The 27060-nt window shown below is 38.1% G+C and overlaps 5 protein-coding genes across 5 annotated transcripts; 3 read left to right on the top strand and 2 right to left on the bottom strand.

Annotated features, from left to right (window-relative positions):
* The first annotated feature begins 50 nt into the window (after positions 1 to 50).
* Positions 51 to 5250, top strand: LOC147551505 (hAT dimerization domain-containing protein). The gene is made up of 7 exons (XM_086672281.1): positions 51 to 1228; positions 1820 to 3219; positions 3318 to 4001; positions 4101 to 4184; positions 4286 to 4361; positions 4512 to 4834; positions 4917 to 5250. The coding sequence occupies exons 2-7, from the start codon at positions 1867 to 1869 to the stop codon at positions 5076 to 5078; spliced, it is 2682 nt and encodes an 893-aa protein (XP_086528407.1). The 5' UTR covers positions 51 to 1228; positions 1820 to 1866; the 3' UTR covers positions 5079 to 5250.
* Positions 5251 to 5482: 232 nt separating this feature from the next.
* LOC147551504 (pyruvate dehydrogenase (acetyl-transferring) kinase, mitochondrial-like) lies at positions 5483 to 9070 on the bottom strand. Its single transcript, XM_086672282.1, has 6 exons — positions 8283 to 9070; positions 7560 to 7800; positions 7291 to 7471; positions 6699 to 6846; positions 6034 to 6247; positions 5483 to 5774 (listed from the first exon to the last, which is right to left on the bottom strand). The coding sequence occupies exons 1-6, from the start codon at positions 8547 to 8549 to the stop codon at positions 5716 to 5718; spliced, it is 1110 nt and encodes a 369-aa protein (XP_086528408.1). The 5' UTR covers positions 8550 to 9070; the 3' UTR covers positions 5483 to 5715.
* A 2406-nt stretch (positions 9071 to 11476) lies between these two features.
* Positions 11477 to 15203, top strand: NPSN13 (Putative plant snare 13). Its single transcript, XM_086672280.1, has 10 exons — positions 11477 to 12018; positions 12225 to 12317; positions 12418 to 12511; positions 12624 to 12661; positions 13237 to 13334; positions 14025 to 14104; positions 14183 to 14239; positions 14343 to 14435; positions 14528 to 14602; positions 14728 to 15203. Exons 1-10 carry the CDS (start codon positions 11948 to 11950, stop codon positions 14830 to 14832), a joined length of 804 nt encoding a protein of 267 aa, XP_086528406.1. The 5' UTR covers positions 11477 to 11947; the 3' UTR covers positions 14833 to 15203.
* A 1198-nt stretch (positions 15204 to 16401) lies between these two features.
* On the top strand, positions 16402 to 20472 carry LOC147551502 (putative receptor-like protein kinase At5g18500). Its single transcript, XM_086672276.1, has 8 exons — positions 16402 to 17324; positions 17593 to 18257; positions 18351 to 18455; positions 18632 to 18754; positions 18840 to 19010; positions 19132 to 19261; positions 19431 to 19643; positions 19993 to 20472. Exons 2-8 carry the CDS (start codon positions 17617 to 17619, stop codon positions 20116 to 20118), a joined length of 1509 nt encoding a protein of 502 aa, XP_086528402.1. The 5' UTR covers positions 16402 to 17324; positions 17593 to 17616; the 3' UTR covers positions 20119 to 20472.
* Positions 20473 to 20571: 99 nt separating this feature from the next.
* Positions 20572 to 23690, bottom strand: LOC147551501 (pto-interacting protein 1-like). Its single transcript, XM_086672279.1, has 8 exons — positions 23206 to 23690; positions 22695 to 22797; positions 22064 to 22317; positions 21850 to 21976; positions 21487 to 21760; positions 21157 to 21289; positions 20935 to 21021; positions 20572 to 20846 (listed from the first exon to the last, which is right to left on the bottom strand). Exons 2-8 carry the CDS (start codon positions 22783 to 22785, stop codon positions 20709 to 20711), a joined length of 1104 nt encoding a protein of 367 aa, XP_086528405.1. The 5' UTR covers positions 22786 to 22797; positions 23206 to 23690; the 3' UTR covers positions 20572 to 20708.
* Between the last annotated feature and the right edge of the window lie 3370 nt (positions 23691 to 27060).

The raw sequence follows: 27060 nt of genomic DNA, 5'->3' as shown, positions 1-27060 counted from the left end.
CTAGATGGGGCAGGCAGGTGCATATTAAAAGTCGTGTTTTGGAGAAATAAGGAAATTTCTCAGGGTCTAAAGTTTTGGCCGGAAACAAATTCTTTTTGTTTCCTCCAAACGCTACCTACTTTAATGTTTTTTCATTTTCTTCTTCTTCCTCCCTCTTCTCTTCTCGCCACCACCTTCAACTCCGACGACACCTCCAAAATTAACTCCGGTCATCATCTCTTTCTCCCTCTCTCTTTCCCTCTCTTTCAACTCTCTTCTATGTTGCGGCAAAGGAGAGACCCCTTCTCGAAAACTCTCATTTGATTTTCCAGACGAAGTTGTCTGCTTCTACCACACGAAGCTTCTTGTGACAGAACCAAACTTGCTCACTTAGATCTGGAGTCCACATCTAGACAAAGAGTTCCGGGGAAGGGACTCTTCCCTTCGCCGGAACTTAAAGAAGCATGAAGAAAGGGAGAGGGAAAGAGGAGAGAGACAGATAGAGAGAGAGGGAGGGAAGAGAGAGACATAGAGAGATAAGGGAGAAAATGTGAGAAGATAATGAAATCGCTGGTTGCCGTCGAAACCCTTCGTCTGGAATAGTTTTTGGTGAATAGTTTTTGAGTTTTCCACCTTTTTCCACAAAAACTTTCCTATTTCCAATTTTCAGTTGGAGTAGTAACATCAGAGGAAGTAATATAAAAAGTTAAGTACTGTATACCCACGTCAATGAGGGTGAACAAAAACAAGGTGAGAAGTCAATTACCATTACGTCATAATGGGTGGGTCCGTTTGGATGACTTTTAGACAAAAGTGTTATCCCTTGGGTCGGAGTTCGTATCTCTCATCTTTCATCTGGGTTGAGTTAAACCGAGTTGCGCGATTCAACAGGCAGCTTGCCCTTTCCCTTCTTTCTTTCCTCAAAAAAGGAACCGATTTTGGACGTCGGAGGCAGATCAGATCGTAACCTGATCACCAGGCCGCTCCCGCTCGCTCACCGGCGGAATTCCCTCCCACTCGCTCACCGGTAGAATAATTAGTTTTTCTCTTTTTTTTTTTTTGAAAAAGAAGGAATGGTGGCGGCAGTTCGGAGAAGAAGAGGAAGATCATCAGGAAGAGCACCACCACCACCCCCACCACCACATCACAAGTATATTCTCACAAAATGCAGAGCAATCGACCACCACATCTCTTTCTAATCATTTCTAATTTACACCTTCTATCTTCTCTCCAGCTGCTATTAACAAAGGTAAACCCTAATCTTCCCTCCCTCACTACCTCCTCAATTTTTGGTTTCCCCTTTCTTAATATTCATCTATGGAGTATAATTTTTGTTGATGACGCAAGGGAACTTTATATTACTATGTGCTCCTACTTTTGGGATTTTGGGGATTAGGGTTTAATGGAGTAATCTATTTCTAGGTTTTGTTTTTCTATTGTCTTACTTTGGAGTAGTAGTAGTAGTAGTTTGTAACTCAGTTACTCGGTTTATGGTAGTGGTAACTCAGTTAGAATATGAAAAGATTTTTCAGTTAAACTCTTACCTTCCAACTTGTTGAGGCTGAGTGCCCTAGATATCCACCCACGCCAGTTTTGTGGCATAGATACAGGTTTAGCAGTGGCAGGCGAGGAACCCATCGACTTATTTCTTAACAACTCTAACTTCTACTGACTTTAATTGGAGATTATGCAATTATAAAGAACATATATCCTAATTAGTTAAGCTAGAAAGTAATGCATCCGCAGTGAGATCATGTTGCTAGAACGTTTTCTTTAACACGTGGAGTGTTTTGGACTGCTGGCGAAGTATTTCTAAATCATATCGTTTTCAACCGTGCAGCAACTGAATCAGAATACAACAAAAGTTGCTGCTGTGAATTTTACTGAATGCTTAAAAAGATGGCTCCACATAGATCAGGAGGAACCATTGACCCTGGGTGGGATCATGGAAGTGCCCAAGATAGTAATAAAAAGAAAGTCAAATGCAACTATTGTGGGAAAGTGGTTAGTGGCGGAATTTTTAGATTCAAGCAACATTTGGCCAGAATTTCTGGCCAGGTTACATACTGCAATCACGCACCAGAGGATGTTTGTCAGAAAATGAAGGAAGCTCTGGAAGGATGTCAATCTATTAAAAAGCAAAGGCAATCTGAGGAAGAACAAGCATCTCTCACGTGGCACTCTAATGACGATTACGAAAACGAAGATAGGCTTGTTGTCAGTGATAACAAGAAAGGAAAACAGATTATGGGTAGTGACAAGAACTTCGGTATGAATATGACTCCACTACGATCTCTAGGATATGTAGATCCTGGTTGGGAGCACGGCATTGCTCAAGAAGAAGGAAAGAAAAAGGTAAAGTGCAATTATTGCGACAAAATTGTTAGTGGAGGTATAAACAGGTTTAAACAACATCTAGCTAGGATACCTGGAGAAGTTGCTCCTTGTAAAAATGCTCCAGAGGAAGTGTATATTAAGATGAAGGATAATATGAAGTGGCATCGCACTGGCAGGAGAAATGTAAGACCAGAAGTTAAGGAAACATCAGAGTTCTACATGCCCTCTTCAGACAACGAGTATGAACAGGAGCAAGAAGAAGATTTTCCGAATATCGTCGGAACGACAAAGCTGATAGGTGACAGAAGTTTGGGAACAGATCCCAGAAAGAGACTAAGGGGAAGACCACATGATAGTAATGTCGAAGTACAACTGAAAAAATCAAGACTGGATTATCTCAGTCTGACAATGCCAAAGACTCACCCCCCAGTTACACAGCCATCCACCAACTTAATAAGAATAAAGACAGGATCTTATGCGAAAAATTCCAAGGAAGTTACATCTGCGATTTGCAAATTCTTTTATCACGCTGGAATCCCTATAAATGCCGCTAATTCTCCGTACTTCCATAAGATGCTTGATTTGGTTGGGCAATATGGTCCAGGCTTGAAAGTTCCTTCGAGTGAACTGATCTCTGGTCAGTTTCTCGAGGATGAAATTGCAAGAATCAAACAGTATGCCATGGAACTTAAGGCTTCTTGGATGATTACTGGTTGTACTGTTATAGCAGATAGTTGGAAAGATGCACAAGGACGGACACTGATACATTTCTTAGTATCTTGTCCTCGTGGAACCTACTTTCATTCTTCTGTTGATTCGACTGAGATAATAGAAGATGCTCCAAATATTTTTAAGTTGTTGGACGGAGTGGTGGAAGAGATTGGCGAGGAAAATGTAGTGCAGGTACCAGGAGTCCTCTATTGCTTAGGCTCTCAAGTACTTCTTTGTATTTCTATCTATGTAACTTCATTTACGTATGTTTTTACTGATTTATGCTTCAGGTTCTCACCGACAACAATGCAACTTACAGACTTGCTGGAAAAATGCTCGAGGAGAAAAGGAAGAATTTGTTCTGGACACCATGTGCTGCCAATTGTATTGATCAAATGCTAGAAGATTTTGAAAAGATTAAATGGGTTGGAGAGTGCATGGAGAAAGGCCAGAGAGTTTCGAAATTCATTTATAACAGAGCTTGGTTGTTAAATCTAATGAAGAAAGAGTTCACGGGGGGCATGGAACTTCTCAAGCCAGCTCGTACAAGGATTAAGTCTAGTTTTGCTAATCTGCAAAGCTTGTTGGAACACAGGACTGGTATTAAAAGAATGTTCCAATCAGCCAAATGGCTTTCGTCCCGGTTCGCCAGATTGGAGGAAGGCAAGGAAGTGGAGAAAATTGTCTTAAATCCTACATTTTGGAAAAAAATGCAATTTGTAAAAAGATCTGCAGAACCAATCTTGCAGGTGCTACAAAAGTTGGATATTGGGGAGAGCTTACCGATATCATCTTTTTATAATGACATGTATAGAGCGAAGCTCACAATTAGAGCTATCCATGGTGATGATGTGCAAAAATATGGTCCTTACTGGAATGTGATTGAGAGACACTGGACCTCGTTTTACCATCCTCTCTACATGGCAGCTTATCTCCTTAATCCTTCATATCGTTATCGTCATGATTTCATAGCGGTATGAGAATTATTTCTTATTTCTTGTTTGCACTTCAAGACCCCACTTTTGATTCAAAACAGTTTCATCTCAATTTAGAAAATCTTCTACTTGATATAGCAACCTGAGGTTATGCGTGGGCTAAATGATTGCATTATGCGACTAGAGACAGATAATGTTAGGAGGATTGCTGCATCCATGCAGGTAATAGTTATTTCATTGGTTCTCATTATTCCTATGATTTTGAATCTGTGGAAGCTTTGTCCTTTTTCTGTAGTTCAAGTTCTGCACTGTTACTGTTTCAGATATCTGACTTTGGTTCGGCAAAATCTGATTTTGGAACTGAGTTGGCTGTAAGTACAAGAACAGAGATCGACCCAGGTGACAATATTAGAGATTAGCAATTCAGTTATTTAATTACCCGGACTTCATGGCTTTATTAGTATGATGATCATGTTGTTTGTGTCTGCATTTGGTTACCCTGTTTATCTAACCATCGTCAACTTTTACTTTAAATGACTGTTCTCACAGCTGCATGGTGGCAACAGCATGGATTTAATTGTTTGGAGCTCCAACGGATAGCCATTCGCATACTAAGCCAGACTTGTTCAGTATATAGCTTCTCCCATAATTATAGTATATATGACCAGATTCGTAGCAAAAGTAACAACCATATAACACAAAAAAGATTGAATGACCTCATGTATGTTCACTACAACTTGCGTCTGAAGGACAATCACATGTCGACAAGAACAATCAACAAACCTCTCCCATTTGACAGTATGGTGTTTGAAAATGTACTGGGTGACTGGATCTTGGACACAGAGAAACAAGCTATCTCGCAGGAAGACGAGGTATTTTTCAACATATAAGTCTATTCCAGGCTTCCATTTCTGCAAGCAGGTGTTAATCCCTTAAACATTTTACGGTTTACAGGAGATCCTTCATGATGAGATGGAACATGAGGAGACTGACGAAAATGAGGTGCAGATGGATGTTCATGTAGTTGAGCCGTTGGAGATACAGCATCCAGATAATGATATTGCTGACAATGATGAGGATGAAGATCTCAATCTACTTGATGATCTGACTGATTAGTTGATGATATTGCCTTCTCTAATACAAAAGTTAGCTTGTGCTTCAATAAAACTCAACAGATTAACAGAGCTTTGAAAGAAAGAGAGAGAGATGATTGTTGTATAAAACATTTTTTTTCCGGGCACCTGGTCATTTAAATCAATTGATTCAAGTAACATTAAGCATTTATCAACTCTCAGTGTCATTTCGTGGTGGCCGTTATTACATTTTGGGTGGTGGAGGTGAAAAAGGGAGTAGGAGGCCATTAGAAAAACGGATTTAACTATATTTTGGTTCATTTTCGGCCTTAATCCCCAAAATAACCTGCACTGAGGAAGTGAGTATGATCTTCGGAAGACATTTATAAGATGTCCTCTCGAGACGAAAGAATTAGGGAAAGAACTCTAGAGGGTGATGCTGAGATATCTACAACCGAAAAGGAACTTTTTTTTTTGTTATCTCGTAATGTTTCTTTCATCTTCTACACATGAACCAACCAACCAAGCATTACAAATGCTATCTGCACCCTCTATACATTACAAAAAGAACATCCATCATTTCTCAACAGTTCCACTTTTGATGCGTTATTACTAGCAAGACGATCATCTGCAACATAGTATTCATCAGACCTCCGCTACCCATCTCTAGTTTCGACTGTTCATGGCAGTGGCTCTTCTGAGTCCCCCAGACGAGACAAATGAAGGTAAGCATCCGTTCCTTCGACCAACACAACAAACAACGTCATTACCAAATAAACCACATACTGATAATAAAAAAACTGATAATAAAGAAAGAAACTTAAGATTTATTCGCCACGCAAAAAAAAAATATTTACTCGTCACGAGCAGGAGAGCATTTTAGTGCATGTTTTCTATGGAGATGTAAAATGAAAAAGGACAGTGTGACCTCAGACTTACTAGGCAGAGAAAACTTTTGGATTTAGTTCAAATGAAACATAAAAGAGAAAAGATTTTACCATATCCTTCCATGGAGATAACTTGCAAGTCACCTCCAAAATATCGGGCATACAGTCGGCTTATTGGAAGCCCATACCCGTATCCAGCCATTGTCACCCCATCAGGTGATCCAAGATCTGCGTACTCGTCAATTGGATTTTGGGCCGTGCTGTAGAGATAGGTAAACATTTTCGGCAGACCGCTCCTCGGAATGCCACCACCTTCATCTGTTATCTATTAAATTCAAAACCAGAACAAGTCACTTTGCATTTCTCTATTGTTCCCAAACCCTGTTATTGAGTTCGAAAAGAGCCTATGCATTCAATCAAAAGAATTATAATCTATTGGTGCAGAGAGAAGTTATGTATTCATGATCCCATTTTTGCCCACGAAAGGGAAATGCATTACTACGAGCAGGTAAATCTAAACAAAGAACCCACATTTCTGAGAAAGCAATCCAACAGTAACAGAAAATGAGCTATCCTCAAAAGGAGCCTAAAGAGAAAAAGATATTCTAGAGGATCCGACGACCCTCCTGCTATCAAATAACAGATTGCGTAGATCTGTATGCGAGACCTACTCAGTAGTCAGCCAGTACTGTTTATTACTTGAAAGGTTAAAATCGCTGCCAAAACAGGAAAAGTCTCGTGGCAAACCTTGATAAAGTCAATCATTGAACATATACCTTTATAGTGACATCTTCCAAGCCGTCAGCAACTATGATTCTAACAGGAGGAGTAACTTTGTCCGAGTTCATAAATCTCTCTTGAACAGCACGCAATGAGTTCTTAACTAACTCAAACACCATAAGATGCAAGTGTGTCGGAACATACCTGTCGTAACGTCAAGTTCAAGTAAATATAATATTTAGGACAAAAATTATAGGATGATTTTTAAGATCCAACACAAGCCTACTGTTATAAAGTTTCTAAATTACTATGTGTCCATCAACCTCTCTCTACACCACTCAACCGATTTCAAATCTTTCATACAGTCCTTCTGTACCTAAAATTTAGTGAAGTTCTAAAATGTTACTGCAACTTCTAATGCTAGTCAGTAGTCACTTTGTAACATTTCATTCTTGGATAAAGCAGCAAGGGTGTCATGATGTTCTTTTCTCTAACTCAAGAGTATCTTGCATTTTTTTATTATGGATTCATAGTTGAACTTGGAAGTATAGCAGAGTAGTCAAACAAGGAACAACCAGAGGAGGTGATTTGCGAATACCACAACAACGACGAAAAATGAGAGAAGAACCCACCAATGTGAGAACTTACGGGAAAGTGAAGCTCGGGTCACCGTAAATATCAATATTAGGTGCAGTCCCGTACTCCCGCAAGCAAAGTCCACGTGCATCCTCGCTAGCGCTTCGTGCTACCTCCATTGGAGACATTTTAGTATGTATATAACCGACACAGTTGGGGAGTGGATTAGGATCGTGCAGAGCCACATGCTGGCCTGAGTTGATCAACAATTTGGTTAATGAGGTTATTCATATATATAAACTGTTTCAGAGAAAAAAACATATATCTCAACAGGAACTAACCAATAAGCATTCGAATCCCGATTCTTGACATGTAAAAACGATCGAGAAACTGGTGAATCTCATTAACATGTTGCACGGATTTCTTTAGCTGTTGAACACCGAGAGCCATCATAGGAACCACATTGTTGTGCCTAACTTTTATCATCTTAATCATTTGTGTGAAGGCCAACTCATCACTTGTATCTTTGATATCTGGAAAGGACCGAAGATCTCGAAAGGAATCCAAGTACCAGTCTCGCACCTAAAAAATGAACAAATTAAGGCGAATTTAAAACCATTAGTTTGGGTAGTCTATTCAAGAAATCATACTTTAAATTTAATAATGCATGTGAACCTTTGCCTGTTCTACTATTCTCCAAGTACAACAAACAACCAAAACCCATTTGCAGAATCAACTCAAAATCAAAACCCATTTGCAGAATCAACTCAAAATCAAAACCCATTTGCAGAATCAACTCAAAATCAAAACCCATTTGCAGAATCAACTCAAAATCAAAACCCATTTGCAGAATCAACTCAAAATCAAAACCCATTAGCAGAATCATCTCAAAATCAAAACCCATCCATTTACAGAATCAGATAAGAATGGGTAAGGACTAGATCCTCATATGGCAACCTCTTGCATTCAAAAAATGATATCAAGCCTAGCATGCATATGTTTGATACTACTACTTATGAAAGAATGAAATAGTGATAGATGGTGAATTAGAATTATGTATGTACCTTCAAAACAGCAGGTTTGTGGGACAACCCATTGGGCAAATTCTCAAGTTCGAGAGCTCTCCTTGCAATTCTAATGGGTAATTCTTTGTGAAGGAACTGAGAAGAAATAAGGAGGTTGTTGTTTGTGTGAGTAGATGATCTTGACCCAAATTCCATCATGTACCTCAAACTCACACCAGTCTGTTTCATTAAACCCCATTTCTCAACCTCCTCAATTAAACCTTTCGCTTTTGAGACCACCGATTCCAACTTGTTATTAGCAACCATCACCGGAGAACACAGTACAAAGAAGATGGCGAAGATTTCAAGAGAGACATGGAAATAAATAAATAAATATATACTCCTAGTCTCACTTTAGCCTAGCCTAGGAGACAGAAAGAGAGAGAGAGAGAGAGAGAGAGAGAGAGAGAGAGAGAGAGAGAGAGAGAGAGGACTTCATCCACCCGGGACAACGCTTGCTTGAATGATGAGTGAGTCCAACCGAATGACGTACGTGGTGGAGATGCCCGGGTACGGGGATGCGCCCTGTTTGTTACTCTCTTTTCTTTTTCTCTGTCTAAACCCGAACCCAACCTCAATTTCTAGCTACTGCCTCCTAGTTCCACCCTAATTTTTTTTTTTTTTTTTTTTTTTTTTTTTGAAAGAGATCCACCCTAACTTATTGTTTCCATTTAATATAATTGGTACAACTTTAACTGTAGATATATATATAATGCTCCTCAAAACACCATATTGTAGTGTACACACAAGTAAAAGTGACCCAAAAAAAAAAGTAAAAGTGACGCAACGGAAAACTCCACGAAAAAATGCAACGCTTTGAGATAGGTATTAACTAATTTGTGCATTTATGTCACATCCACGACAAAAGTACGTGATACTTACTATCCGTTTTTATGATGTAACACTTAACAACCCTTTCATGGATCAAAAACTCCACTATAAACTATTCGGGAAGGCAAGTGACAAATTTTCTTAAACAAGTATGTATTTCGTTTGAAGAAACCTACTTGATGTGATATTTTGTTCTTCTTCAATAATTATAAGCTTCATCTCGTATAACTTGACTAATGATGATGTAACACTTAACAACCATTTCATGAATTAAAACTCCATTATAAACCATTCGAAAAAGCAAATGACAAATTTTCTTAAACAAGTACATATTTCGTTTGAAGAAACTTACTAAATATGTGATAGTTTGTTTTTCTTTATTAGTTACGTATAAGTTTCATCTCGTATTACTTGATTAATGATGTGTGTGGATGAAGGAATCATGAATTCACATTATTCTACGAATTCACAAATCCAACTGATTTTTTTTTGTTTGGTAACTAATAAGAATCACATTTTTGGTATGAATGTTACTTAGAAATCTTACATCTAAACACACCATTAATTTATTCTCAGGTGATGCTCCAATTGAAAATATTCAACGTTGTCGTTTTGGGGAATAAGAAATTTTTCTGAGGTATGGAAATAGTAGGTTCTGTCAAATTTTTCAGAACAGCAAAACCTCATCTTCTTCATCTTCGACTACCAATTTCTGCCACCAGCACTTCCGACCACGAGTACCTCCTGGCAACCCCACCTCTGACTACCACCATTATTTCTCTCTCCTTCTCCTCCTTCCTACCTTTTTCTTTCTCATCTTCCTACTATCTCTCTATTTGTTCTTGCAAAGAGGAGGGTCTCTTTCACTAGACACTAGTTTGGGGAAATCCCCCAAATCAGTAATCGAATTGTTTTTAGGGTTCCATAAGGTGGTATCTGAAGGTGACTTGGGGGTTGTGATAAACGCGACAACCAACGGTGGAGATCATTCTTTGTGGCGCATCCGGGGGACCATGATAAAGATTACGAAACAGGCGGCGCATCTGAAACGGTGTGAGTTTAGTTGGGTTCTCCGTGAGGCCAACACATTAGCCTACAATCAGGCCCAATTAGCCTTACATCCTCAGTAGTAAAGTTATTTGTGTTTAACCCCTATGTTTGCTTTGGGTTTGTATTTTGTTAACTTCTTTGTAACCCCAACAGCCGTTTATGACATATTAATGAAGTTTTCTTTCAAAAAAGAAAAAGTAATTGAACTATTTTGGAGGGAAATCCCCTCGTATACAATTTAATCTTTTAATCTTTTTTGAGTCTCTCTCGTTGGATTTTCTTTTATATATTTCTGATATATGCGACCGCAGTACCACTATGTCATGTGGTAAATAAAGTGCATCCTCCTGCGCCCTCCCTTTTTCTAAATCACCCTAAATCAGTCGCGGCGAAAGAGACCCTCTTTTTTGCCGGAACAATTAAAGAGAAAAGGGTGTAGGAGAGACGAAGGAGACAAACACGAAGTAAGAGCGCGAGAGGAAGGAAAAAAGTGGTGGTAAAGGTGGACCACATCCAAGTATTCAACATCAATTGAGGTATTCTTACCCACTAAGGTCTCCTTCCTTTTATGGGCTTGTATCCTCAATTCAACCCCCACTATGGACATGCTTCAAAGGAGGGGATTTCAATACCCAAACATGTGCCTATTATGCAGATCGGCTGAAGAGAATGCCTCTCACTTCCTCATCTCCTGCAGCTTTACTGTAACCATATGGAGATACTTTCTCCCGGCGATCGATTGTCCGTCTCCAATGCCATCCACTTTGGATACTTTCTTCAGGTTTTGGAAGTTTTTGAGAAGTCAGATACGATGAAAGGATCCCTTCAGCAGATTACTCCCTTTGCCATTTAGTGGTGTATATGGTTAGAGAGGAATAATCGTCTTCTCCGTGATGTTGCTAACTCCACTGATAGAGTTATTATGTCGATCAAGGCCACCATTTTCAACTGGAGATTGCCGACTAGGTTCTTTGAGAATTCATCTGTGGGTTTTTTGTTAAATTTTTGGGAGACTATAGTTTCTAATATGTAAAGTCTCTCATCCTCCGTTGCTTTTGTAGTTCTTTTTTCGTGCTTCCTGAGCACTCGGTTAATATATTATCCTTCAAAAAAAAAAAATCAATTGAAGTATTCTTAGCACCCTAAAATGTTTTTGTGTGAACCTATATCTTTATTAATTAGTTTAAAAAAAAAAATCTTTGTTATTTCTTTTTTTGTAAAAAAACTTAAAGTACTAAATAGAACCTTTATTTACATTTCATATGCTACTACAAATTATTTTTTTTGATGAGATCTACTACAAGTTATTGTATGTGAACTACAGTCAAATGATTAGACAAAGAATTAAAAATGTTGTGTTTGTGTAAACTACAGTCAAATCATTCCAATTAACTGACTACTCCTTCATACTAGATTTGATCTGGTTAGATTCCAATTCTTAAACCTAAATAACCTAGAAATCTTTGTCGGGTAGGTTATCAGGATGCCACGTCTGCTAATGGCTTTCGAATTAAAACTCAAAAATATAAGTAAATAAATTTCTAAATACCAATTTCCCCTCAAAAGAAGCAAAAAAGTGAAAACTCATCCCCCCTGCTACCGAAACCCCTTTCTTCTTCTATTCCAAACTTGTAAAGTTAGGGTTAGGGTTAAGGTTCTTCTTCTTCTTGTCCATCATCTGAATGGAAATTGATCGAATTTAACAGCTTCAAGGTAGGATTTGCCCTTTGTTTGTGAAGGATTAAAAAATCGACCACGGAATTGGGTTAAACAGTTGGAAATAAATGGAAATCCAGATGAGTCCTCAGCTCGAGCAGATCGACGGGGAAATTCGCGACAATTTTCGAGCTCTTGAGTAAGATCACCAATTCTTACTAGAAATTTCACTTTTTTATTTTATTTGAATAGACACGATGATTGATATCCAAGTTGCTTCTTGTTATTTGAGCAAAAAAAAGGAATTCCTGGTTAAGAAGAAACATTGAACTTGTTATTTAGATGGAAATGTGTTTTTACAACAGTAATGTGTATAAGCAATGATGAAGTTTACCTTGGTTGCAGAAATGGGTTCCAGAAGCTTGATAAGATTAAAGACCCTAACAGACAAAGTAAGCAGTTGGAAGAACTCACAGGGAAAATGAGGGAGTGTAAGCGGTACGACGTTTATATTCAATTACTTTGGTGTTTCAACTTCTAACATTTTACTTTTAGCTTACCTTTTAGTAGTACTCACTTATTGTCAATTGTTATTTAGGTTGATCAAAGAGTTTGATCGCGAACTTAAAGATGAGGAGGCAAGGAATTCTCCTGAACTCATTAAGCAACTCAATGATAGAAAACAGTCCCTGGTTAGTTGTTTTGAAATGTTCTCTCCACTCAACTTTTTGTATGCCATTGATAAGCTCATAGACCTACCTTATATAACTTTTGTAACTAATCAAACTCATTCTATTATCGCAGATCAAAGAGCTGAATTCATATGTCACCCTGAGAAAAACGTAAGTTAGTTCCCACTCTTCTAGTCCAGTATAATGTAAGTTGTGTGGAAGAGTAAGTCGTCGGCAGAGCTGCATTTTGTATGCCATGGAGCATACCTATAAATTTTATATCTCTCTGAAGCTACATGTTTATGCGTCATTTATTTGGGTACTGACTAACTCTATCTACGAGACCACAACCACTATGAAGAGACAAAACGATTAATTACTCACTAACTCAATATATAGGAGAACAGGGATTATTTCTGCTCACATGATGATAGTTCAAACGTAGACAAGACAAGATAATATAATGCTAATGTACGCAAAAGCGGGTCCACCAATTAGAGCTTTGAGGAGTTGGGAAAAGCCAGAGGGATTTTAACTTTATACATATAAGAAATATACATGTTTAAGGTTTTAAGCATGCTTACCATTTGAACTTCAATCATATCATCAAGATTGAAGCTAGCTCCATTAGTTCGTTTTTTAATGTTGTTGTCTATTGGCATTCACTTTGTGTAGATATGGCATAACCTGAAGTCATTGCTTCTATTTTTGGTCTACTGACTCTGATCCATTTTGTGATACTGCAGGTATACAGCTAACATTGACAATAAGAGAGTCGAGCTCTTTGATATGGGAGCTGGAGGTAGTGAGCCTACAGCCCAGGAAAATATTCAAATCGCATCAGGTGAGATTTGATCTCTCACTTTCATGCGTTTACATATCAAATAGCAACCTCAATCATTTAATGCATGCTTTTTCAATCAATATGAATAGGAACTTAGGATCTAGGTAAAAGGAATTTAGTTGTTCCTGTTGCCATCTTCTGCGAATCTTCTATTATTTTGAATTTCTTGGCATTTCCATAAGAAGCCCGTTGACTTATTTCTATTAATTATCTAATGCTCACTCTAATTGGGAGGTTACCCTTTTTGAGGAGCAAATATTTTTTTTCTTGAGATGGATAATACCTGATGAAGTTGCTTCTAGGCAACACGTGCAACTCTCCAAACATATTTGGTGACAAATTGTTTTGTGGCATCTTCATGAAGTTAATGTGTTTTACAGCTTTAGTTAAGTGAGTCAGAGTTGATGCAGTTTGCAGGAGCTGACTGGCTGGTTGCTCTTTTGGAGAGCAGTCTCAATTTCTTTCCTTTTTATTTAGTTATGTATTATGTTGATCTCGTTTATAGTTGAGATGCTTTGTTTGCAACAATGTAGTTTACAGCTTTCTAACCTTCTGTAAATAAGCATTATTTAGGAATAAAATATTGATTCGCCGTTTCGAGAGAAAAAGAGGGAGCACCTTAGACTGGCTGCCGGAGAAGCTTTAGGCTTCAGCAATACATTCTTATTTTAGAATTTGCTTATTTTTCAGCAATGTCTAATCAAGAGCTTATTGATGCTGGGAAGAAGAAGATGGATGAGACAGATCAGGCTATTGAACGGTCAAAAATGGTGTGCACTTAACTAAAAAATGTGTTTGCGTAACAATTTTTCTAACCAGTGGGTCCTCACCTAGAGTATTTATTGTAGGTTGTGGAGCAAACAGTTGAAGTTGGAGCTCAAACTGGAGCTACCTTGAAGGGCCAAGTGAGTAGGTTAAATGCTAGGTTGTCATGTAGAACACATGATAGCCGGACCGTTCTCTACCATTTTCATGTTTTGGGTTCTTATGTGGGTTTAAACTTGTCAGACAGAACAAATGGGTCGCATAGTTAATGATCTGGATACGATTCAGTTCTCCATCAAGAAGGCATCTCAGCTAGTGAAAGAGATCGGTCGAAGGGTTGGTTTTCCGTTACCTTTAGAGTCCTCAACATATATATGTATAGTATAATATCTAAATGTCTCGACCAACTAATAGTTGTTTTCAATCAGGTTGCAACGGATAAATGTATCATGCTTTTCCTGTTTCTTATTGTTTGTGGGGTAGTAGCCATCATTGTTGTCAAGGTAACCCCCCTTCTCTCCTTCCTCATACTTGCTCAATTTTCACTGTGTAAACAACGTATCATGTCTGTTTGAAACTATAAACACATTTTCTTATTGTAAAATCTGTTTGCTTTTGTTGTTTATAGATTGTGAATCCAAGCAACAAAAACATTAGAGACATTCCGGGACTGGCGCCTCCTGCCCCAGCAAGAAGGCTATTGTCTGTTCCTGCGGCAGGATTATTCGATTAGTACAAGAATTTACAGAGAAAGAGAGTTTATGTTCCTACCCTCAATTTAAGGTGTGATTGATGCAGATGGATGGGTGCATGTTGAAGTAGAAGCACGTTTGTCGGGTGATTTTTTAATGCATGTGTTGAACTTGTCGTGTTTGTTTTCGGGGTTATACACCATTCATTCATGCATGTTGTTGAGATGTCTATAGAGTGTGATTCTATTCTTTTTTTTTCTTTCTTTTTTTGCAGTTGTAAAATCATAGTTTGGTGTCTCTCATACCCCATTACTGCAGTCGACTCTTGGGTGTTCCACGGTTGTAATTTAAAATTTTCGAAACTTTGTTGTGGGGTTCAAATTACTTACTCAGTGAATAACTATTGCCGTAAGATCCTTCATCCTTGTCCTCGGTTTTGTTTTGTTTCCTTAAATCTTGATGAAATGAACCTTTGCTAGTAGCACTGCGTATGGAAGTAAATGTATTTCAACACATGGAATTTTAAAGGATCTTAGTTAAAGAGGTCCACAACTCTACAGTGACGGCTTGTCGTGATTTGTGTTTCTGATGATTATGTAATAGAGAATCATGGAAAGCTGCATAAAATTTCTATCTAGAATTTGCCTCATCTTTCTTGTTCTCTAGCTTACTGTTTGTTAAATATCCTCATCCAACGGAACACTCCACGTTTTATCTCTTGCGTATATATTCTGCATCATACTAATTTCTTGGTGATATTTACTTCTTCTTTATCCTTACATTCCAACATTATAAGAAAATATTGCACATTTTTCGAGCACTGACTCATGTGTTACATTTATTAATTGTAATAGAAATAAAAGAAGAAAACGAAAAGAGAATGTGATGGGTGGGCAATGATGAGTATTGATGAAGGGGTGGTCCTTACATATAGACTACTAGATTGTGGATCAATAGCTTAAGTCCAAAACCAACAATAAAATGTTAATCGAATTCTTTCCAATAATGGAATAGTTTGAATTGCAATCAAAGACACAAGGAAAAAAAAAAAAAAGGAAGAAAACCATTTACCACAAATCTTAAACAACAGTTGGTAGTAGTAGACTAGTATGGAGTATAAGTTAAGAAGGCCTAAAATGTGAAAAAGCATTAGTTTGAGTGAGCTATAAGTGATTACCAAACAAAACAAGGGCCCAAAACTTGGGGGGTAATTCATGAAATTGTATGTTGGTTATGGAGCACGTGTGAAATGAGTAGTTATGTCTGACCAGACAGAAAATAAGACCGTTGACCAAATCAATTAGCAAACCAAATACTACTTAGAAAGAACAGACCATCCCAACCAACACAGCTAGTGGGGCACAACTGCCAGCTGGGTTTGGTGTGAGCTGGTTGGCAGCACTAGGGGGGTAGTAGTCCATGATTGATCATGATTTTTTTTGTTTCCCTTCTTTTTACAAAATAAAAAAAAATAAATATGGTCGGCATGCCCAACGAATGACACTTGTTTCCCCTTCTACTATTGGTTTAATCTTTTATCCAAAGTCAACGTCTAATTCAATTCTAGTCCTTACTTTCCAATTTATTAGGCAAGGTGAAGAAGGGAAACCAACCCTAAGTTGCTTAAGGCAATTGCTACCCATTGTTACTCTATAGTCTATACACCATACTATATCAATTAAAAATCGACCAAGGTTGTTGCTCTTAGTTATGCAGGTGAGGTTTTGTATGTCGTTTATATCTGTAAATTATTTTGACGTGCAATATATCTATGTTAAACTGACATGACTCTTTATTATAAATTTATATGTTGCATAAAATAATTGATTTTACTGCATACTTTTAGTGTTTTTACGACAAGTTTTAAAAGTTATTTTTTTATTAGACTATATTCCAATATAAACTTAAACTATGAGAAAATTCAGTAAAACATTACTGTCGAATTAGATTATAATGTTAAAATTTTGTAGTTGTTTACCTATGTCAATTTATATGGTACATTTTGATTTTTTTATTTGTATGAAAAGATTTCTTTTGTTTTAGATTAATTGTTGGATAATCAGTCATCTTCCAAGAGAGTCTATTAAAAGAAATGAAGGAAAGGCTAAAGAAACCTTCCCATTTCCATTCTTCTCGTTTACTGTTGGTAAGGTATAATCTCATCACCTACCACTGATAACTCCACCTCTCCCTTCTTAATTCTTATTATCACAACCACACCCACACCCTCACCACCCTCTAACTTCTACCTTCTCTCATCTACAATTGTTCTTGCTGTTACTAAGGGCTGGAGTCAGAGCCTGAATTCTCTAGAGGGGTGAGTTAGGGTGTCTGAAAGCTCCATCTAATCATATAACTGTAGAATGGGGTTGATTTGGGTTGATTTTGTTCCAATTTCCTAGTTATTGGGTTGTTGTTAGATTTCTTAGTTACATCTATTAGGGGTTGAATTTGGTGAATTCATCTGAGGGGCAGCTTCTGTGATTTGGTAGGCTTGCTGTGGGGAGGATGCTGTAATGAATTTCTAAAAGAGGTATGAGCATGAGAAAACTCTTCATAACACTGTAATGAAGTTCAACCTTTATATGCCTTTTATTTTTTATCACACTATGGAAATAGTTTTTTTTTTTCTTTCTGGTTATGGATAAGGAATTTGATTAAATCTGTGTTTTTCTTTTATATAGTTTATAGTGCATTTTGTGTTCTGTGAAGTAAGTTGTATGTAATTGTATACATTTGAATTTTGGAGAAGGCAATCTCTAGTATGTTATAATCTTGATGTTATCTTTATATATTTATAGGTTTGTTGGTATTACGAGATCGATATGGCGATAAATCTAAATGCCGAATTATCTAAGAAAACAGATGTTTTTGGGCTCAAGGTTTGGGTTTTAATTGGAATAGCTGTTGGGGTATTCATTGCTACTATGTTCTCTCTTCTCTCACTTTGTGCTACTTCCCGAAAGAAATCAAAAAGTTCTTCTACCGAAAAGCTTCCTATTAGCAAAATCCCTGTTTTCTCAAAGGAAATCAAAGAGATAAGGTTAGAGCAAGTAGGAACACATGAATCTGTTACTGGCATATACAGCGATAAAGATTCGGATAAGCTTCTTTTCCCTTTGGGTCAAGGGAAACCGAAGAATGGGGACAATGGAAGTCAAATAGGCTCATTTCACCAAGTTGAGAATGGAGCTGTTGGTTCCTTATCAACGGAAGATGGTTCTGGAAGGCTCTCTGTTCATAGACAATCCTCCTCTCATCCCATGACCGCTCCTTCGCCCTTAAGTGGCTTACCAGAATCATCTCGTCTCGGTTGGGGTCACTGGTTCACGTTGAGGGATCTGGAACTTGCTACTGACCGATTTTCGAAAGAAAACATTCTTGGAGAGGGGGGTTATGGAGTTGTTTACCGCGGTCACCTGATAAATGGGACCCCGGTGGGGATTAAGAAGCTCCTCAACAATCTGTAAGTTTCACTAACATAACGACTAATAAATGCACTATATTTTCCTGATTATTTAATATAAGGATGTGTGTGCTATATGGATGGTTTTGACAGAGGGCAAGCAGAGAAGGAATTTACGGTGGAAGTTGAGGCAATTGGCCATGTCCGCCACAAAAATTTAGTTCGACTTCTTGGGTACTGTATCGAAGGCACCCACAGGTACATGATCGTTTTATCCTTTTTATCAGCAATAATAGATGCAGGTTGTTACAATCCTTCCTTGAGTAGATATGTAGATGTTAGTGTTCTAGAAAACACAAAAAGGCCCATGAAACTCTTAATGTGGCTTCCCTAAACCCCGGCCTTGGAATCACCTTTTTCTTTATTTTATTCAGGATGCTGGTCTATGAGTATGTCAACAATGGGAACCTCGAGCAATGGCTTCATGGAGCTATGTATCATCATGGGTATCTTACTTGGGAGGCCCGTATGAAAGTTCTAACAGGCACAGCTAAGGCGTAAGTATACTCGAGAAAGTTCATGGTTCACCTATATCTAACTCGCATATAACATATCTTTTATGTGGCATAATGTTTATCACAGGCTTGCCTACTTGCACGAGGCTATTGAACCAAAGGTGGTGCACCGAGACATCAAATCCAGCAATATTCTGATTGATGATGACTTCAATGCTAAGGTGTCTGACTTTGGTCTGGCCAAGTTGTTGGGTGCTGGGAAAAGTCATATCACCACTCGAGTTATGGGAACCTTTGGGTAAGTTTTCTTTAGAGCGCCTTGAAACTTAACCCTTGTTTCAGTATTTTCTTTGAAGATTTTAAGTACTCTACGAATATGGTAAAGGCTCAAGGTCGCTAAAATTATTTTGACTCTTCAGATACGTTGCTCCGGAGTATGCAAATACAGGTCTTTTGAATGAAAAAAGTGATGTATATAGCTTTGGGGTTGTTCTCTTAGAAGCAATCACTGGAAGAGATCCTGTGGATTATGGACGCCCTCCCAATGAGGTATGCAAAAATGATCTTCTCCCTCTGTTCAATTCAAGATGCAGACAAAGATATTTTATCTTCTCCTAGAACTGTGAATTCCTCGGAATTCTGTTTGGCCTCTTACGTTTCAGTTTTCTGCTTCTTGTTGAGAAGTTCTCTTCTTATTAGTGCTATTTCTATGCCTCAGGTAAATCTGGTTGACTGGCTTAAGGTGATGGTTGGCAGTAGGCGATCGGAAGAAGTGGTGGACCCAAATATAGACAGGAAGCCATCAACAAGAGCCCTTAAGCGAGCCCTTTTGACTGCTTTGAGGTGTGTTGATCCGGACTCGGAGAAGAGACCAAAAATGAGCCAAGTTGTCCGTATGCTTGAATCAGAGGAGTATCCTGTCCCTCGAGAGGTTTGCATTCTGATCTCACCCATAAATACTCAAAAGCATTAGTATCTCATGAACTATTAAGAAATCAAACAAATGACGGTTAAGCTAACAACTAGGGGCCATCCCTTTTCATGACCATATTCGTTTTAGTTTTCCATGACATACACAAGATCAGTAAATCCTCAATACGAGCAGCTTGTTCTTTTTCGTATTTTTCCACTTCTGCTTCAGACATAACTTCATGTTCACCTTCGGAAGAAGATAGACTAAAAGAAAATTAGGTGGTTTATCTATCGTCGGACTTATCAAATGTGCATCCCTCAAGATATAGTGTTGGATTGATAGATCTGTTACTTGTGAATTTTATCAGGGTAGAAGGCACCACAGGAGACAGGCTGGTAGCGCAGAAACTGAATCACTCAGGGAGCATTCAGACACAGAAAAGAGTGACAATCCAGATTCAAGGTCAGGGAGCAGAAGGAACTACCAGCTGTAACTATACAGCTTTGATTATGGGATCTAACAAAGATATAATCTAAACACTAATCTTACATCTTTCGGCCATCACTAGGGGTTTTCGAGTCTGCCTGAAGTTCTCCGTTAAGGGTCGATGGGGGCTGTAGTAAAGCGAGGGAAGATGAAGTGGCGATTCATTATCTTTTTCTTTTGTCTTATGAACATGGATGTCAATGATGAAACTGGTGTTTAAGAACTCGGAAGGGATTATTATAGTGTATAGTTTCATTGTACTGAGGATTTGTTCATTGAAAATATTCAGTTTGCCATGAAAATGAACATCCTACTTGCTATTAGACTGTTTCTTCGTAAATGATATTATCACTTTTCTCTATTTCGCTTATTTAGGTTTCATTTTCAGATCATTATTGGTACTTACTCGAGAGAGTTGAAGAGAAAACAAAGTTAAGAGTAAACAGTATGGGAAAAGAAATTCCAAAAGCATCAAGTTTCTTAACAATTGAATAGTATGGAGTGATTGTATATATCTACAGCCACCCAGTTGCTATAAAACAATCTCAATAACATATACTTTGTTACAAACAACTAAGTCCAAGAGGGAGAAATTCTTCAGAAATTTGGTGTTTCACCGGGACCGGGAGGGCCAGTTCGAGCGTTCAACAGAGGTTGGAGAGCTTTGACTACAATGCTCATGTTAGGCCTGAAATCAGCTTCATATTGCACACACAAAGCAGCTACTGCAGCCATCTGTTTAGTTTGGGAATGTGTCAGAAATTCAAAGACCCTGAGAAACCAGTTCAATCACCGACTACAAGTCTACAAGTACAGGAATTACCTTGGCCACTGCTTTGGGCGGGTAGTCTCCACCAAGTCTTTGGTCAACACATTGTCTAACTTTGTCTTCACTAAGTCTTGGTGTAGCCTGAAAATCCCCAACTTTACAAGATCAGCATGCATAGAAAGGACGAGGGTTTCATTTACCATAAATTTGATCTGAAAGTAAAAATCATGTGACACGTCAATGATGAAAAGTAAATTAGAAGGTTATAATCGATACCCATGTTACAAGACTCTGCTGTCCCCTTGGTAATGTATGATCAACAGGCTTACGACCTGTCAGGAGCTCCAATAACACCACTCCGAAGCTATAAACATCACTCTTTGAACTCAGTTGCCCTGTCATTGCATATCTGCCATCCACGCAACAGGCACAGTGAGGTCATTGTTGCAACAATAAGGCTTGATTTTCGTATTTAATTCAACTAGGTTACTAGTTCCGCATATGTTGCATATACTATCCTTACAATCTATGAAATAAGTCATGGACGTTTCCTCATTTCGTCCGAAAACAAAATAGCATAAAAAGAGTAATGGAAGAACAAATTACTCAGGAGCATGATAACCAAAAGTTCCCAGCACACGCGTGGAATGAAGACGTGCAGCCATGTCTGGAGCTTGATTTGACAAGTCAAAATCAGCAATTTTAGCTACATCATCGTCAAAAAGTAGCACATTGCTGGACTTAATGTCACGATGAATAATATGAGGTTGTGCCTTTTCATGCAAGTACTCAAGTCCCTTTGCTGCACCTACAGCAATTTTAACTCGTTGGGCCCATGAGAGAACTGGACCGGGCTGTGCTCCTTTAACACCTTTCCTTCCTACAACATCAGTTGCATCGAGTAGGTAAAAACTTCAGTTTGAAACAAATATATAGGAAATCAGATACAGTATGCTACCTACAACTTACCGTGAAGGATATCATGAAGAGATCCCATGGTGGCAAACTCGTAGGCAAGGAAGCGGAGACCTCCGTCTACACAGTAACCAATCAGCTCAACAACATGATCATGTTTCAGCCTGGATACCATGGAGACCTATCAAGTCAAAACATTCAACATTAAATAAACTTCAATCAGATATTTTAAAATTTTGAGCAACTAATCTGTTCGTTAAAGACAAACCTGGGCCAAGAATTCCTGATCTGGCTGCTTACTCGTATCTAACTTTTTTATTGCTGAAGCCTGCCCACTTCTCAGAACACCATAGTATACCCTTCCGTACGAACCTTCTCCAATTAAAGCCTTTGGGCCAAAGTTATCAGTGACTTCTTTGAGTTCATCTACTGTAATTTTCGGAACAGCAATAGGCTGGAGTCTGACAGCCTGAGTACCTTTAGGTGCAGCAGGATCTGTGGCATGGTAACCTCCATAATTGGCTGCATTAAGTTAAGCATGGGTGGGGTTTAGTTTCAGAATCAACCAAATTATTATTTTTTTGAATATTGACTACAATGGTCATTATAAAGACATTGATACATCGATACAATGTGATAAGCACGATGAATGCCAAATTACTATCTGGCCTAAAGCCCGACGAAATGAAATGGCCTAAAAGCCCACAGAAACTACTTTACTTATATCCAAATTCAATATCCCAGGATTTGCACTTCCATGGGATCAAAAACCTGGGACCTCCGCATTGCAAAGTAGACCCACTTACCAACTGGGCTACCAGTCGTTGGCAGAATCGACCAATTAAGCAACACAAAGGAAAATTCTTGAGTGTAAATTAAGCATGAGGTGGGGGATTAACCTGCAGAGTTGTTGAGCATGAAAGGGCTGGCACCATCAGCAGCTGCTTTACTATGTATATCATCTTCTCTGCAGCAGCCAAAGCAACTCATCTCTACAGATTCCTATATATCACAGACAACAATTTCTTCTTTAGTTTGTTTGTTTGTTTGTAGGAGTAATAAAAGTTATTAATAAGAAACTCTGGGTTTTATACATTTATATAACAGAAACTCCTCATAAAAGAAAGAGCATCATCTCAATTAAGACAAAATTTAATTGGAGAAACAAAAATTAGTACAAGCAGATTGATCAGTTGTTAGTAAATCAATAACTAGATATTTAAAAAAGAAAACGTATTGTTTTCATAAAGTTAACTTTACCAAGTGAGAAAAAGAAGAAGAGGAACAATCTGAATTTGGTGGCATGAAATTAATAATTATAATCAGATTTGAGAGGAAAAAACTCTTAACATGTAAGTAGAAATGAGGATGGGGAAGCAGAAATTGAAGGGGTGATCAACAAATTCTCACCTTGTCTTGTCTTGTGTTGTTGAATGAGTTCACTCAGCTAGACAGGAGGAGAAGAAGAGGACCGAGGTGGGTGTGTGGGTGGAGCTGGGGGCGGCGGAGAATGTGTTTTCTGGGGGGTGTTTATACTTTATAGTGAGTGTCTGTTCATTTTGTTCGGCGGTGGGTGGGTGGTACTGGTGGTGGTGGATAAAGAAAAGAAAAAGGAAAGCTTTTTTCATATGAATTCATTTGGTTTGTTGTTGAATAAAAAGGGAGGAGGTGGTGGTGGTGGGACTTCACTTTTTGATTGTCATTCACTGTAATCTAGAATGAAACCTCGTGGCACTGCTGTCACAATTATACTACTACTACTGGATGATTTATTCTACCAAACCCCAATCTTCCTAAATTGCCTTATTTTTTCCATTAGCCCCCTGAAATCAGGGAATGATCTCCTTTTCTATATAGCAAACAAATTTCTTTTCGTAATGCAGTTTTTTAAGTATAAACAATGTAATTCCTTTAGGATTTTTATGGAAAAGTCATTTAAAAGAACAATCTGAATTTCGTGTGGGTCTGAGATCAGCTAATTTTCCTTCAAAATTTAATGCCTATATGACAAGATTTTTTTTCCAAAATGCAGTTTTAAATGTACAAACGATGATGGATTTCGGTCTTAAAATTTCTTAGCATACGTATGGATATTTATCGAAAATTCATTTTACGTGAACATTCTGAACTTCATGTGATTTTGATATGGACGAAATTCAAAATTCAAAAGCTATTTTTTTTTTTTGAAGCCAAGAGAACTATTTCCATTAATAAGTGATAAAATCACATTGTTTACATGGATAATACATCATTCTTATTTCTCTCCTTTGAAAACTTCATGAGAGTTACATACCTTTAAATGCAAAGTGTGATGGCGGCCATCCTCCTATGGGCCTCACGGCTAGCCCAACTATAGGCCCAACGGCCTAGAAGTTATATTATTATAAGTTTCCTATTTATTATTTAGGGTTTCTATGTTTAGGAATATTAGCAATCAAGGAAAGTAATATTAGTAGTTATCTTGTTTCCCACTTTGAGTCTAATTAGGAAAGCATATTCTCTATATAAGAGAAGTTCAGTTTATCTTGTAAGACATTGAATTGAGTTATAAACAAATCCCTTGATTGCATCTTCTTTCTTCTTTACAGTTATTTTAGTTAATTCTTCTCTCTCTTCTTAATTCTAGTAATGGATTCTAATGTTATTCCGCTTCCGCAACAATCTACATCAGCTGGTATCATGAGCCTTCAAAATCCTGAAATTTTTTTTCCAACAAATCATCCAGAAAGGAATAAGGTGTTCAAATCAAGACTTACAATCAATAAGAAGGTATGTGATTTCATCATCGATAATGGTAGTGAAGAGAACATGATTTCTCAACGACTTGTTAATGCTCTTCAACTACCTACAACTGAACACCCAAATCCTTACAAAGTTGGTTGGATTTCTAATCAAAAGGAATTATCGGTAAGAACCCAATGTACATTCTCGTTCTCCATTGGTACTCACTATCGTGATTCAATTTGTTGTGACGTCGTAGACATGGATATTTGTCATCTTATCTTTGGGAGACCATGGATTTTTGACGTCGACGCCACCTATCATTGCCGGGCTAACACATTCGAGTTTTCTTGGTTCCGACGAATTCTAACACTAAGACCATTAACGGAGGAACAAACAACTATAAACGGACCAACCGGGACAGCACCACCACCGAAACATCAACTACCACCCAACCGTGACAGCACCATCATCGATATCGTGACAACACCATCACCGAAACAGCAACAGCAACAGCAACAGCAACAGCAACAGCAACAGCAACAGCAACAGCAACAGCAACAGCAACAGCAACAGCAACCGCAGCAACCGCAACAACAGGAACAACAACAATACATTCATCAACCGTATTCATCACCTATTTTATCATTCCATCAGGAAAACGAAAAAGAAGAGTATGAAGAAGATGTTCACGAAGAAGACGTCATTAATAAAAACGACCACCACAACCACAATCCTATTATTCCAAGAGAGAGAAATACGAAGGAGAAATCTGAAATCAAAGAAGAGTTTGGGTCGGCAACATCAACCGATGATAATTTTACATCTTTTGAGGCTATGGAGTCTGCCTTTGATGAAGATACTACAAAGATTGGATTAGCTTGCTCGAAAGAGGGTCTTTAAATAGATCAAGAAGGTAGTGTTTATCTTTCTTGGTATGGTCCTACACCTCAGTTGCACATAACTGAACCCAAATTGATCAAGGAGGTTTTTAACAATAGAGATGGAGTATTTGTGAAGAACAAAGATCAAGGATTCTGTAGGAAGCTATTTGGAGATGGGCTTGTGACATCCCAAGGCCGAAATTGGGTCAAGCAACAAAAATTAGCTAACCAAGCATTCCATGCCGAAAGCTTAAAGGGAATGGCTCCTGCCATGATCACGTCTGTTGAGTCCGTGTTACAGAGATGGAAGCATGAAGAAGGCGAGGAGACCGAAGTACTCGATGAATATAGGGTTTTCATGTCAGAATTAATATCAAGAACTGCCTTTGGGAGTAGTTACGTTGAAGGAAAGAAAAATTTTGAGATGTTGATGAAGTTGACCTCAATTTTATCTTCACATTCATTCAAGGTATGGTTCCCTGGTATTGGAAACGTTTTGCCAACTAAGGGCGAGATCGAAGCAAACAACTTAGAGCAACACATACATGAGGATGATGTTATTGCTGGACGACTTTCGAAAATCCTTCCTGGTGTCGGTGGTTTGCTTGTGCAAATTGGACCTAATTTGTACCAGTTGTTCATTACGACAGTTGTTCATCTACATCAGCTGGAATCTCGAAAATTATTATCCGAAATTCCTCAGACCACCATGGCCGATATTATTGAAGGGGAGGTTCTTGATAACAAAAATACTAGTTTTTCAATGACGGAGGAAGACAAATTCGATGAGATTCGATTGAATAAGACTAACCAGAACAATTTATTTGATCCCTATACAATCCCCGGAGAAAAATTAGTGGTTTCGAATCATAAAATACTCCCTAGTCCATCTTTATCTTCACCTCTAAAAGAGGTCAATGATACGATGAGTTTTGCTACGTTATCTTTTGACAACCGGATTAGTGCATCCACCAAGTTCAGTTATTTTGAAATATTGGCTTGGGAAGTAACTAGATTACCAGTTATTGGTAGATCTTTGGTTAATAAACTCCACTATGAACGAGGGAAGATATTTATAGCTATTTTTGTAGAAGTGACGAACTGGATGCAGAAATTCAGAGTTGATTTTTCCATAACGATTAATCTGGTGTTTTTCATCGAATTACTAGATGACGGAAGATGTAGAAATTTGTTAGAAGTTTGTTTCTTACAATTGATTTTGCAGGATCTTTCGCATCATGAGTTTTGGATTTTAGTTGGTGATTTGATCCTTATTTGTCTTCTTCCTATTTCCGACAAATCTCGCGCAAAGTGGGAACTAAGGATTGCCTTCAAAATCGTCGTCAATGACACCTTCCACATCGCTGATATATATCCGTATTACCTGGGCGATCTGCTTTATGACAACACCAACTTGGGGGCAAGTTGTTCCGCAGCGGGGGAGTATGATGGCGGCCATCCTCCTATGGGCCTCACGGCTAGCCCAACTATAGGCCCAACGGCCTAGAAGTTATATTATTATAAGTTTCCTATTTATTATTTAGGGTTTCTATGTTTAGGAATATTAGCAATCAAGGAAAGTAATATTAGTAGTTATCTTGTTTCCCACTTTGAGTCTAATTAGGAAAGCATATTCTCTATATAAGAGAAGTTCAGTTTA

This window comes from Eschscholzia californica, unplaced genomic scaffold (assembly GCF_041429995.1).
Source record: "Eschscholzia californica isolate CP2 unplaced genomic scaffold, dmEscCali1.0.p SCAF_3, whole genome shotgun sequence".
Lineage (NCBI taxonomy): Eukaryota > Viridiplantae > Streptophyta > Magnoliopsida > Ranunculales > Papaveraceae > Eschscholzia > Eschscholzia californica.
Note: the sequence above shows the minus strand (reverse complement) of the source record. Positions and strands in the feature narration are given on the sequence as shown.